This window comes from Eublepharis macularius, chromosome 5 (assembly GCF_028583425.1).
Source record: "Eublepharis macularius isolate TG4126 chromosome 5, MPM_Emac_v1.0, whole genome shotgun sequence".
NCBI classification, from domain to species: Eukaryota; Metazoa; Chordata; class Lepidosauria; order Squamata; family Eublepharidae; genus Eublepharis; species Eublepharis macularius.
This window is the reverse complement of record NC_072794.1, coordinates 44,811,680-44,825,860: the sequence shown is the minus strand read 5'-3', so window position 1 is coordinate 44,825,860 and position 14,181 is coordinate 44,811,680. Positions and strand designations below refer to the sequence as shown.

The 14,181-nt window shown below is 42.5% G+C and overlaps 1 protein-coding gene across 5 annotated transcripts in view; it reads left to right on the top strand.

The window, feature by feature from the left end:
• Positions 1-1,313: 1,313 nt before the first annotated feature.
• NTNG1 (netrin G1) overlaps positions 1,314-14,181 on the top strand; it is a 314,681-nt gene continuing 301,813 nt past the window's right edge. For all 5 annotated transcript variants that reach the window (XM_054981788.1, XM_054981787.1, XM_054981785.1 and 2 more), the window contains exons 1-2: positions 1,314-1,717; positions 9,094-9,799. In XM_054981788.1, coding sequence (XP_054837763.1) covers positions 9,554-9,799 — 246 coding nt within the window. In that variant the 5' untranslated portion in view covers positions 1,314-1,717; positions 9,094-9,553. The remainder of the gene's footprint in view (positions 1,718-9,093; positions 9,800-14,181) is intronic.

Sequence of the window (14,181 nt, the reverse complement as noted above, 5' to 3'; positions counted from 1 at the left end):
GGGCAAAAGAGAATGTATGGCACGCTGCACTGAGAGTAAAGCACACATGTAAATGGCTGCAGAGAACTGAAGCAGAGATTCAAACCTTTCCCGGTGGCTGCTTCTGTATTTAAACCGGGGGGGGGGGGCTGGCCATTTCAGCACACGAGTGCCATTCACAGGAGATGGCACAGAACTTGTTCTTTAAACATTGAATTGGCTCTTGCCTCCAAACTCTTTCCCACAGAATGCAGAGAAGGAAGAAGGGCCTGCAGGTTGCCATCCTAAGCAAGGCTGCTTGGAAAGCAGGATCCGGATCCAACAGCACCTTAAAGATCAACTAGATTTCCAAGGTATGAGCTTTCCAGAAGCAAAGAAGCTCATTCTTTGGAAGTCTAGTTGGTCTTTTCGGTGCTATTGGACTCGGGTCCGGCTCTTCGACTGCAGACCAACACGGCTACCCACCTGAAACAGCCTGCTTGGAAGTTTCCACCGAAAAGATTTTTCATTTGTTTAACGGATTGTAAGGAGGTGGGGTGGGGGATCTCTGCGTTGCTAAGGTGACCGAATAAGAGGAAGAGGAGGCTTTTTGGGTAGTGGTCAATGGATTGTCGGGGGGGGGGCAGCGCCGATGCGAGATCACCTCGGCTTTAGGACCGCTCGGAGCGCTCAGGTCCGGAGGTGGTATAAGGTTTGCAATCTCCCTACTTGCCGGCAGTTGCCGGAGAAGCTCGCTTTTAAGTGAGGCGGCCGTGCCACCCCCTCTGCGCTCGCCTCTCGCTGCCCCCGCCCCAAGTGTGATCGCCTCCCGTCCTGAAGTTTGCCGGCTCCTTTTCGCCACTGCAGGGCCCGCAGCGAACGTCGAAGAGCCGCTGCCGCCCGAGAAGAGGCTTTGGCCAGGCTGCCAAATTAAAAAAACCAAAAAGCCCCGAGCCGGCATCGGCGCAGGCGGGCGGGGCGGGGCGGGGGACCACATGCGCTTCATCCCCCGCCGGACCTTCCAGGTGTCCCTCCGTCGACGCTGATGCGCAGTGACATTTCTGACTGGAGCGCCGCGACGCGCCCGGGAAGCCCCGTCGGCCCGGGGAGGCGAGGAGGATCTCCAGGGCGCCACGGCTAATTGCGGTGATTGATGTCCCTTCCGAGGACCTTCAACGTCGGCGCTGGAAAATAAAATGCAAGCCGGGGGGGTCCCGCAGCACCAGCAGCCGCTTCGGGAGCAGCCGCGACGCCTTGAGCCGCTGCCGCCGCCGCCTCCGGCGGGCAGCCAGCGAGCGCCTCGCGCCTCCCGACCAAAAGTTTGACGCCGAGGAGCGCGGCTGCCTCGCGGGGGGACAGCCCGAGGGGCCGGGAAGGGCGGAGGCGGGGCTGGAGCTGCGGGGACCCCCGGGGCCGCCGCCGGAGTCCCGCGCCCCGTCAGTGGCCGCCGCCGCCGGAGGAGTGGCCAAGCCCGCCAGGCGCGCGAAGGAAGCGCTGAGCGGCCGCTCGCTGGGCTGCCCCGCCGGCTTCTCGCCTCGCCCGCTCAAGTCGGCTCGGGTTTGGTTTTTTTAAAAATTGGTGTGAGCAGCAACTTTGTGAGGGGAGGGAACGGAAGAGCCGCGGCGCGCGGAGGAGCGGCCAAACCCAGCCCGCCGCCCGTCCTCTGCCTCCAGCCCGCGTCCCCGTGCCGGAGAAGAGCCCCGAGTCAAAGGCGGTGGCCGCTGCCTTGGCCTCTCCGCCCGCCGCGATCGCCCGCCCGGTGAGTAGCAGCCGCGCGCGTCCGCCCTTTCTCTGGCCAGCGCCGTGCAGGTCGCAGGGACGGAGGGAGGAAACTTTCCGAGGACGCGCCTGCCTCCCCTTGCTGCCCTTTCCAGGGGTGGGCTTGCGTCGGCCCGGGGGAAACTTCAGTTGCCTGCAAACACACCCCAACCCCGTCGGAGGCCGGCGCTCGGCTGCCTGGCGCGCCCTCCTCCAAAGGCTCCTTGAAGTGAGCGGCTTCGCTGTCCGGCTGCGGGTCTGAGGAAGAAAGGAAAGGGGGCCGGCGGGTCACGCTGGAGGCAAGTGGGCGGCTTGCGGAGATTCACTTCAGATTCACTTCACAAGGCGAAGACCGCGGAGCCCGCTTGGGTGGTGCTGCTGGTGGTTATTATTATTAATATACACCTGGCGCACAGTGGGGAATCCGCATCGCTTGGTAATGGTGAGGATCAGCATAATTTTGATATGAAGCAGGATATAGAGGGAATATATCTATAAACAAACGGGATTATTGTGATTTTATGGCTTCCCCCCCTCCCACGGCAGTAACCAATTAAGAGATTTTAGAAGAGAAAAAGATCAAACTTAGATACAAATAGAAACTGCGCCCTCTACCGTCCCATCTGGAAGGCTTCCACTGGGAAGGCAATCCAGTTTACAAACCCGTTATCCTGGCCAGAGGGAGCAAAGATGCTAGTGGAGTTTTCAAAGGATTTCTCTGGCAATTGACCTGTTGTTATAACAGGCCCAATATGTTTCATGATACGAACTGGTCTCTTCCTCCAAGGGAATGGAACTATTAGGCTGGCAGTGGAGAACTGTAATGCACTGGATTCCATGTGGGGTGCCTTCCATTCTGAACCATCTATCGATAACTAAATTCTGGCTCATATTGAAACCTTGGTTCTGTCAAGATATTGGTAGCTTAACAATTTTTGTTTTAAAATCATGTAATTGATCATATTTTTAAAGAGAAGAAGCCTCCTTCAATGAGAAAAAGGACTCCTCCAACTTTCAATCATACAAATATAATTGATAAAAATAATACCATTCCATCAGACACAATGACATGCTAAATAGGGAATGAAGAAAGGGAATAAAAAGAGAAGGGAACTGAACAGGCAGCGTGTGTGTCAGTCATTCAGAATCTGAACATCTTTTCAGTTCTATGAATAAAGATTTTTTCTGCAAGGGAGGGAATATGGATGCACAACACAACAAAAGAACTCTGGCTCTGTTGGTGCTAAGAGTTTACACATTCTCCCCAAAAGAACTCCTTTGAGCAGATCTGAAATGACTGGCAGTTTCTTAAATCTGCCAGACATAAGAAAGAGTCCATCCAAAAGAAATAGATAAAAACAGCAGATGATAGGGAACTGTGATGAAAAGATTTCTTCAACAAATACAACCCTCTACGTTTGTATACCTGGGTCAAGGGACTGAAATGAAAAGGCCTCAACTAATTTCATTTTAGATAGCTTTCTTTTTTTCCAAATATTAAAAAAACCCAAAGAGTGAATGAATAAACAGTCCAGGGGCTCACAGCATAAGTACCAGGTATTTCACAGTGTTAATGTGTTTAAATAGCCAACAGTAAAGACTTCTTTTCTTATTTGGGGAATCTGTTGAGAAAGAGATATTAAGGTGTCTTTTATGCTACATTCTTGTTACTATAAAAGAAAATGCAGGGAAATAATTTCTAAACTTACACACAGATCTTCATGAGTCCATACTTTTCTGCCTGAAGAAGAGTTTTGCTAGCTTGTTACGCTATGCTATTAATTAAAGCGGTAGTATTGTTTTGGATCCTATCTGGGTTTTTTTCAATCTGATTAGAGCTTGGTGTTAGTTCTTTAGTGAAGGATCCTACTTAAATTACACCTGGAATAGCATAATATTAATGATTCAAAGTACAGAAATTTGTTTAACAAAACCAGGGATTTCCCCCCATCTTGTCAATAGTTCTTTGCATACATTTAACATCTCAAGAATACTGAAATGTTGCTGGACAATGTAGCAAAATCATAGGAACTAATCCTTGGTGCATAGTTACACATGTATAACTATGCATAAGATTCCAGCCACAGCAGGTGCTTCCTTTCCGACAACTTGTTACAGTTTCAAGGGACTGATTTATTCCATAATGATCTGATTGGCAATGTCAGTGATATGTCTAACAGTTTCAAAAGAAATGCATTTCTATAGAAGCTGCTAAAAGTATGAGACCTGGTCCAGCAATTTACAATAAGCATTTCAAACAGTTGCTTACTAATAATATTGCTTTCAAATGAAAGCACGTGATTCATGTTCACTCTGTTTTTACTACTGATGTTGTGATGCAAGTTAGTCCATGAACTATATTTTACGTATAATGTTGTCAGAAAGAAAAATCTGGGATGTTGGTTTTGCACAGGTGCTGAATCGTTTTTTATGATAAAACTTCAGTTCTCTCTCTGTGTCTCAGAATTACAGTTTCACTTAAGGGAAAAATATCTGCACATTCCTAAAGTTAAATAAAAATAAAATAACATTTTTAAAATACTCACTAGTACCCAAATCCTCTTGGAGTTTTAAAGGGTGGATTGTCCTACCTTTCACTGAACTGTCTATCCCATTATTCATAGGGCACATTTATCATGTTCAGAGAACTAATTTAGCATTTATGAAACGTGGTGGGTTGGTTTTTAATGACGAGATTTCACATATGTTATGATAAACCAGGTTTCTAGAGTGGTGTGGCGCCATGGGAAATTGACATTTATCACCTTAGATCCACGTCTGAGGGCATAGTGTATAAATCCCATTATTATACGTGCTCTTATTTAGCTTGCAAATGCGACTGGTTTTGCATTTTTTGAAAAGCAGTGGGTTGGTTTTAAATGCTGACATTTCATATATCCTAGCAGATCTAATTTCTTAAATGCTAGGAAAAATGGAAATTGGGTTTTTAAAAATTGCTTATTTGTGTTCTGCTAAAAATTGTGATTGGAGAGGTTTAATAATACACAACCTAAATGTCACAAAAGGATTTAAAACAAAATATGAGGAAGATAGTTTCAAACACAAAGTTAGTATATATTCCAATTTTATTACATTGTTATAATACTATGTGGGTAACTTAATAGATAAGGATTTTAAAAAATAACCTAAATTCTATTTGATTTGCCCATGACAATGTAACAGAGGTTGCAAATATGGGCATGCTTACTTTTAGAAGTAAGCTACATGTGTAGTACCAGACGGAGTTCTCAGTAAATATGGCTAAAATAGAAAAAAATAAGTATTGGGTGTTTTTTTAAAGGTAGAGACAGTCCTCACCAGGAAAATTGTCATGACAGAGCTCTTGATGAGGAGAGTTGTTATGTTATGATGAGAAAATTATAACTGTGCATGTGAAAGGAACAAGTTGTTCAAAATGGCCAACAAGCAGCTATATCTCTGAGCAAAGGCTAGTAAGAATTGACCATTGTATTTTATAACAATTAATTACTGAAAGAGTACACTTTTATAGGTTGAGTTGGGATATAAGATAGGCATGCATAATGAAGATGTTTGAGGACAGGAGCTATCCGTAGAAGAGATTGCTGCTCAATTATGTAATGCTTGTTGGTTCTGATAAATCATTTTGAAGGATTGGTGTGCATGTCACAATGAACGGTGTAGAGGAGGGGGCAGTGGTGACAGGATAGTATTTTTGCAGCTCAAGCCAGGCAATCACAACAGTATTGGTCACCTCACCACCAATGTTTTCCTTGTTCTTTGGTGACCTGGGGATATGTTTTTTCAGCTTGTGTATGATGGTACATGTAGAAAATTCAAGGGTCAGACATACATGGCAGTGATGTTATATTAACAAAGGACACCTCATCATTTGCTACAGCACTATTAAATACATTTAGCATAATCCATTCTTTTTCAGTGGGTTGCAGTCACCTTTGTTTCAAATCAGAGAAGATGTCAGTTTCTATATGTGAGATTCTGTGGATGAAGTCCATTTAAGACAGCAGATTGCATGATCAGATGGTTCACAGGGGCTATAAAGTCAGAGATGATTTTTAAAAAACAGGCATCTGTCTTTTAGTGGTGATTAACCAAATATGTATGTTTCAAAAAAGGAAGCAAATCCTACCTTGCATTGTTCACCATCTATCACCAGAGCTTTTAAAGTTCAGAAAGTTAATAATTCTAGGAATACTCACTTGGAAATCTAATTAATTTTGATGGCACTAACATCAAGTTCAGTTTCAAGGAAATTAGTTTAGGATTCTGGTGGTAAAATTCATTTGCACATTTAAAAAGAAACCATATCCTTACCGTTGTAGCTGATGGAGATCTTGACTTCATGAGTGACCCCTACACACACAAATACAGCATGGGTCATGTGATACACAACATGGGTCACGTGATGCTGTTACCCAATGCTCCAGTGACCCTTAGCAGAGTGCTCTTTAGTCAGTATCTTCTCTCTGTGTCAAACAGAGCTCATTAATAATGAGATATTGCTGACTAGCTAAGCTATGCTGTGTTAGTGCTTGCCAAAGCATGACATTTTTAATACATTAATAATATGTCTGTAATGTAATGGAAAACTATTAATCACATACTGGATAGGTGCCAAAATTTAAGCTATAATTGGCTGCTTCTTGTCAAGCACACCAGTCGCATGTTCTGGCATCTGTCTGATACTCAGATAACCCGCACCATCTTTTCCGCTTCCTCCTTGTCAGCATGTTGAATCCGATCAATGCTGTAGTCTATAATTCTGTATAATGACCATCATTATGGGTCTCACTTGCTTTAATGACAGTTCATTATAGAGGGGAGGGGTGTAGCCTAGTGAGCAAAGTGGCCAGTGTTGCATTTTGTCTCCACATTCTGCATTTGTGGTGGTGGTTCATGTTCTGCTCAGATCTGATTTACGTGGCCATTCTAAGCAGAGTTGCATCTTTCTGGCTCTGTTGAAATGGATGGGCTTAGAAGGGTATAACTCTGCTTAAGCTGGTGCTGTTAGTCCTCACTGCAGAAAACAGAAAAAAGAGAGAAGAATCATCCTCTTACAGGTTTAATATAACATTAAACAGAATGTTCACTTTTTGTTTAATCAGGCTGTTTCAAGACACACTTCCTCCTGAGTTTCACTGAAAGTAGTGATACATACTTGTAAGCTTCTAACAGTGCAATCCTGAACAGAGTTACTCCGGTCTAAGCCCACTGAAATCAGTGGGTTTAGACTGGAGTATCTCTTCTTAGGATTGTACTGTAATTTCGTGTTCTTACGAGAAAATTACAGTCATGTTTTGTTTCCATTTCTGGAACACACATTGAAAGAAATCACAAAGTAATATAGGTGTATTTAAATAATAAAATGATTTAGTGATTATTATTTAAGACAAAAAGCGTATAAAAGGAGGAGGAGTGCTGGACATGATGCTGTGAAATTAAAATGATACTCCTATTTTAAAAAATGCTTCTAACTTTATGTCATTCTAAAGTTTGAAGTTTTCAGTATTGTTCCAACACATTGCTGAAAGGAAATCCAACTAGTCATCACACTCTCTAATACAATGCATCCCATGTAACAGCTGTACGATACCATTTTATAAAATGAATAAAATGGGAAATTACACTTGCGTCCATAAGGCAATTATTCTAATTTGCTATGGAAACACAATTCAACCATCTGTTGGCACTGCAGAGTGTCTGTAGCTAAGTTGAGTTTAAAGACAGTGCATTATTTGAATGGAAGAAACTTGTTTACAAAATTACATTGAAGGCAAGGTTCCCTTTCCCTGGAAGTGGGTGATCTGGAATGAGCTTTAAGACTATAGGAGTCATCAAAATGGTGTGCTCTTTTGTGTTTATACAACATCATAGAATTTCATGACCAACTGGAAGGTCAGACTTAAAACTGGCCAACAGAGGTAAGCAGCATTATGCAGCAGCCAGCCACTTTAACATTTTTACTTGCCGGTGTTAAGAATTCGGTGAGGTAGTGGTAGAGAGACAGAGGCTAAATAATATAATACACTGACAATGTTGGTCAAAAAAGGAGCAGCTTCCTTTCCCCTTATAATCTGTTGCTCAAACTGTAACATTGAAGAAAAAGAGGCTGCCACATAGAAATAGTCCTTTCTTTAAAAGCACACATGCAACGCTAGTATTGCTCTTAGGACTCTAGCGTACCCTAGAGATGGCCTTTCTCTGTATTGTCAGGGGGTACTATATTCTGCAGCAAGTTGTCAGAGGCCAAGAAGTGTATTTTGCCTATTAAAGTCACCTTTCAATAATGGTCTGGCTACTTAGTTTTACTGCATTTAAGGAGCCCAAGATAGTATTATATGGATATATGCACATATGTTTGTAGCATATAAAATCCGAAGAGAGATGCAATGTTAATTTGTGGAATGTCTCTATCCCGTACCCTTTAGTAAGGAAATCTTTTCCCATCACTTGACTGCAACTGTGCAGGGTGTCAGTGGGCAAAATGTTTGCTTTGTGAGACCCAAAGTTGGCTGGTTAAATACCAACAGGATGCTTTGTAAATCTGAATACTAAAGATACCTTGTAAATTTGGCCAGCAATCATCGCAGGATTTGGGTTTCCTTTAAATGTGTGTTTTTAAATCATTGAAATGATAGCAGAGAAGGGGGCTTTGAAAGGATAGTTTCTGTTATGGAAATTGACACATAAAAGGACACTAAAATAATAATAATAATTTTCTAAAGAAAAATGGAAGTCCTATATAAAAGGAATTATTATTATAAGCTGCAAATGAGCCAACTGTTATCTTTGTCATTAAACACAATTAAACAAAAGAAATGGAGCTCTTCCAATCCTAATGAGAAAAAACCCAAGGAGACCAGAGTATGCTTATAATATCTCTCTTATTAAGCTAACAAAAGATGAGACGTGTACTAGACATTTTGAGCTCTCTGAGGCCCTCTTTCTAAGAGATGAAAAGCACACAAGTTGTTGTCCGTCCTTTGTCACGGTAATAAAAGATCTACCTCCAGTAGTGGGCTGGGGTTTCTGTATTTCTATGAAATATGAGAACTGTTTAAGTTGTGTTGCTTGAGTTCAGATTTTGCCAAGACAGAAATAATCATTTCTGAAGAAAACAAAATGGGGAGGGGAGGAACTCACAGAGAATATTTGCCTTTGTTGGAGAGGAGTTAAATCCTTCATGTCAAAATAATTTTGGCAGTGAGCGATTCTGGTAGTTTGTTCACTCCAGCAAAGCACCTCCAGTAAAGGTTATCTAGATTATTCCAATTTGCCTCATATTGCATCAAGCCTCTTGAAATGTCAACGTATCATATATTTTTCTAATGCATTGATCCTTGGACAATAACTCTTACTTTTATTGTTTCTAAAAAGGTGCTGGTGCCAGAAGAAAAGAATGATTGATTGCAGACAGACATGGCGCTGTAGAGACTCCTCAGTTTGCTCTCCCAACTGATTTATCAGTTTGGCTGTTCTTCATGAGCGAGGAAGGACGAGGATTGCTCAGGGTTACTGACAGCAGAACTGAGGTCTGGCAACATTGTTGAACTATCATCTGCTTTTGGGCATTATCTACATGCACGGTTTTTAAAAGCCCTGATAGATACAATTTAAGAAAACAAACTTGCTTCAAGATTTCTCTGAGCAACACTTCTTCAGATATGCTAGGCTTCCACCAAAGTTTCCTCCTGTAAAAAGAATCTAACTCTTCCTGTCTGGTTTGGAACCCATGTCACAATAACTTCAGCTCCCTGTGTACATATATGTACAGAATCAACTGCAGTTAGGTGTCTACTGGTTACAGCTATCGAGGCACATTGTGAAGGATTTAGAGATGTATTTGTCAAGATTCTTGTCACTTCATGCCCTTTGGGTTACTGTGTCTTCAGTGATGCAGCACTATCCTTCAGTGTGGGGACATTATGATGTATGTAAGACCCAGATTTACACAGAGGACGGGAAATTTTGGGATTACACGGCCTGTCAGCCAGAAGCCATCGATATGATGAGATACGTGAAAGTAAACTTGGATCCTCCTGATATAACATGTGGAAATCCGCCAGAAAACTTCTGTGGAATGGTAAGGGGGGGGGAATGCTGTATCCTAAAGTTCTCTCAGCAAGGCAAAATTAGTAACTCTGACTTCAGTCTTGTGGGCCAAGGCCAAAGGAAAAAGCTGTGTAACATTTTCTGCTATGGGTCTGAAAGTCTTCTGGCAAATAAGCACTGAAAGTGGAAAAAAGAAATAAGTAGCCATTCAATAAGTTCTTCTTTAGGTCCAGTTGGAATCAATGGTAACACTCCCGCAGGTTACAGCAAATGCAAGAGTGATCCATTCCAAAATGTAGCATTGTGAGTGAATGTTTGCCTGGATTCAGCTGTTTCTTTGGCTCAAAATAAGGCTGATAGATTTGATCTAAGCTTAATTGTATTTAAGTGAGATGGTGTACAAAGGGCCATTGACACATACTTTGTCAGATAAGTTCTCCTGCGAAGATGTTTGCTTCTGCAAAGTGGTGAGTTCTTGGGAAAGTATACCAACACATTTGGCTCTTCAGCAGACATATTTATGAGTGTAGCATTAAGCATGATGCTTATCTTTACCCTGGAGACATTTAAGACATGCTTTTGTGTGATGTAGTAGAAAAGAGCAAGAATCCAGTAGCACCTATAAGACTAGCAAAATTTGTGGTAGGGTATGAGCTTTCATGAGTTATAGCTCACTTCTTCACATACCTTTTTGTATAATGGAACTGGACTCACAGTAGGTATCTTTACAAGTGACATAGTACTTTATTGAAAACATGATGACCTAAAGGTTCAGGAATGAGAAGGCACGGGAGGGGAGGGGGAGAAGAAAGACAAATACTGGTTTGGTGGTCAAAATTCACAATTTCTATACTTTCTTCCAGAATTTTTGCAGGGCTGATTCTGCAGGCTTTCAGTTTTGATGAAGAAGTAGCGCTTAAGAACTGTAGCATACCCTTTAGCTTTGGTCTGGCTTTTGCTATATTTAATGTCATATATAAATTGCATTCATCCAGCTTATGCAAATCAGCTATGAACAGTCAGCTCAAGAGATATTTACACTGTGGATGTTGGTATTGCAAACTTCTGAGTGAAACTTGTAAACCATAAAACTCCCCCTCTCCAAAAAAAAAACCTAGGGCAAAAAAGACAAAATAGCACAGGAAGTAGGCTTGAAGACTGAATGCATGTTGTCCAGATTACTTGATTATGCACAAATGGTAGAAATAGGCACTCTAACTCAGTTTGAAGAAATTTGCTGATAGTGAAAATGGTAGAATTGTCGTGGTACAATACACCCTGTGAAAGATCCTTTGAAATGAATAGAAGCTGTGCAAGAGCTCTGCTGTGCATGGCTCCAGTTGCACAGGAGACCTTCCCAGTAGATTGTGCTCATAGGACCTCTGAAGAGTGTGGCTTACGGGTAGAGCATCTGCTTTGCATGCAGATTTCCTCAGGTTCAATCCCTGGCGTTTCCAGTTCAAGGGACGAGGTAGGGGGTGACATGGAAGACCTCCACCTGACACCTTGGAGTACTACTGCCAGTCAGAGTCTTGGTAGACACATCTTGATAGACCTGAGGTCTGACTTCATGTGCGGTATTCCACATGAACATACCTGTAACATAGGGCACAAGTAGATATGATGGCATCCCAGGGTGTGACCGAGGGCTGCTGCCGCTATTTTAGAGCCCATTGGGGATGACTTTAAAATGACACAAGGGCCCTTGCAGCACAGTGGGACCAAGTGCTCTTTTCAAGTGCTGAAACAGCGGCAGGAGTGGGCATGGCCATTTCGGCACTTGAAAAGGAACATGAAAGGGGCAAGAGTGCTTGGTCCTGCTGTGTTTTGGGCCCAGCAGGCCCTCATGACATTTTTAAATTGCCTCTGTTAGGCTCTAAAATGGTGGCGGTATTCCAAAGTCCGACTTGGGAAGATCATCACATCTAGTGCCCTTACTCTGCTCAAATCACATCATGTAATTTTGAAATACCAAGTGAGTTCTGCAAAGAGTGCTCTGTTGGGAAATGGTAGAGATTTTCATGTTGCCAGTTACTGTTTTGTAGTAGTACCATAACCTAAAATCAGGAAGATTTGGATTCGAACGGCTATGCTTTTAAAAAGACACAATGCTGAAGCTTCGGCAAGACTGTTGTTTATAAATTTGACACATGAGTGTCGAAGAATTTTTTTCAGCTTGGTAACTGGAGTGTTGGCAAGTTTGCATTATTTTCTAGTTCCTTTTCTGTAATACTGGAGGCTTCAAAGAGCAGAAAGGTATTTTGTACAATCTGCAGATGTAATAGAACGTACTAGGAGATATACTAAAATCTGTAATTGTTTTGTTTGCACGGTGCACTGCCGATTTTTACTTTTGCCAGCACAGAAATCCCAGGAGGATTGGAAAAGAATGTGTGAGAAGGGCTGAGGGAAGAAGTGGATCAATTTGGGTGAGGTCTTGCACATCAGGCATTAGACTGCTGTCTGACAGGATAAATAGCCAGAGACTTCTTGGGCAAAGTGCACAGTGCCTTCTCAGTTCCTGTAGAACAAACTTTTCCCCCCACCCAAATGTTTATACAGTATTCTGATGGAGAATAATTGAGGCCTGGTCTATGCATGCTGTAGAATGGGGTGGTAATGAGTTGGCAAAGTGCTACTGTGGTAGAATGGACTGTACTTAAGGGTGCCACACACACACTCTTGATGGGTGCAGGGGATCCCTGCCCCCAGACCCTGCACCGCTCAACTCCACTCGCGTACAATCAAAGGGAGGCAATTGGGGGGAAGTTGCATGTACTTCTCCATGGTGCCAGAAAATTATGTCATTTCTGGTGCGATGGGGAAAATATGGGTCATGCTGGGAGTGATTCATTAAAAATCACCCCCAAATTTTGTGTTTGAGGATGATTTTTAATGAATTGCCTCCCTGACATGACCTGTAGCTTCCCCATGGCACCAGAAAATGACATTTTCCGGTGCCATGGGGAAGGATGGGACTGTGGGAACAAGTACCCCATTGCCCCCTGCCCTACAACCTCCCTGCCTCCCAGTTTGGGTCCTGGGGGATCTGGCAGCCTTAACTGTACCACTTAAGACTGCAAGGGCAGGATTACATTTTTCAAAGTGGTCTCCACATTAAATATTATCTTTAAGTGAAGAAGTATCACAGCACAGGTGGAGTTTACATGGGGCAACATTAAAAATCTGACTCCCTCCACACCGTAATCTGAAGTCATATTTCCCATTCTGCCTTCTCAGAATTCTACCGCCTCATTCTGCTGCACATCTAAACTGCACCTGCAGTGTCTGTATAATTTATAGTAGAATATCAGCAACACCCCATTACTTGATCTAATGGGAACTATCAATTTTTCAGAATAATAGCAAAAATGAAAAGAGACCAAAAATATTTCAGAAGTTCATAGCTAATCAATGTAAGAAAAGGACACACAGCCATATATGAAGGATACGTTCATTGGTCTCTGCTATTCAAAGTGGCTAAGAGGTGCAGTTTCATGACGGAAGTGTTTGGAAACCAGGATTGTGTGGCAGAGGCTGGAGAGCTATGCTCTAACCTCATTTGCAAGCAGAGGAAAGTCTGCAGTTCCCTTTCTGACCTGCTCAGGGAAGAGTTAGCAGTCTCGCTTTGGGGAGTGATCAGATGTGTAGATCTCTATTTCATTCCTTTGCCTTTTACATACGGTGGCTTTGCACTGGCCCACTGGTTTTCATTCTGCATACTGATTTAGCATGAGGAATTTAATTTTTTAAAGGAAGATCTTTTATCTCCTTTTTTATTTTTTTTAAAAAGAGATAAACGGGGGGGGGGGAGAAACTTCAGCAAATTTTCCATCTTCCAATTTGGAAATGAATTTTAGAAATCCTCCATGTTAAATCAGTGTGCAGAACAAAACTTGGTGCAGAAGAGCCAACACCAGTAAGATCTTTTGCAAGGTGTCAGTGTACAAGAGCACATATACACCTTGATTAAATCGCCTGGCCAAAAAGGTTATACAGATATCATCAGGATTCCTCTTTGTACTGTTATTTATTCAGAGTAAATGTGTACATGTGTATCACAGCATAAAAAAATCACAGCATAAAAAAGAGAACAAAAATGCAAACTAAAAACAAAAGTGAACTGGGGGTGGGGCAGATGTCACAAACATCCTTTCCTGGCAGCTGTATCCTACATGTTATTTTTAAATATTTGTGTCAACTTGCACAATTTGTTTAAATCTCTATTAGTCAAATTTCCACCCAAAAGGAGCTCAAGACAGCTTACAGGATAAAATATAAATAAAGGACCAGCGTTTGAAATGACCAGAGGTCAGTGCAATGAAGTTATTTGAGTGGCTAATTGTCTGAAGTGACTGTGGTAAACTTACCTACTATTTAAAAAATGGTACTGTGTACAAATCACTTGGTGGC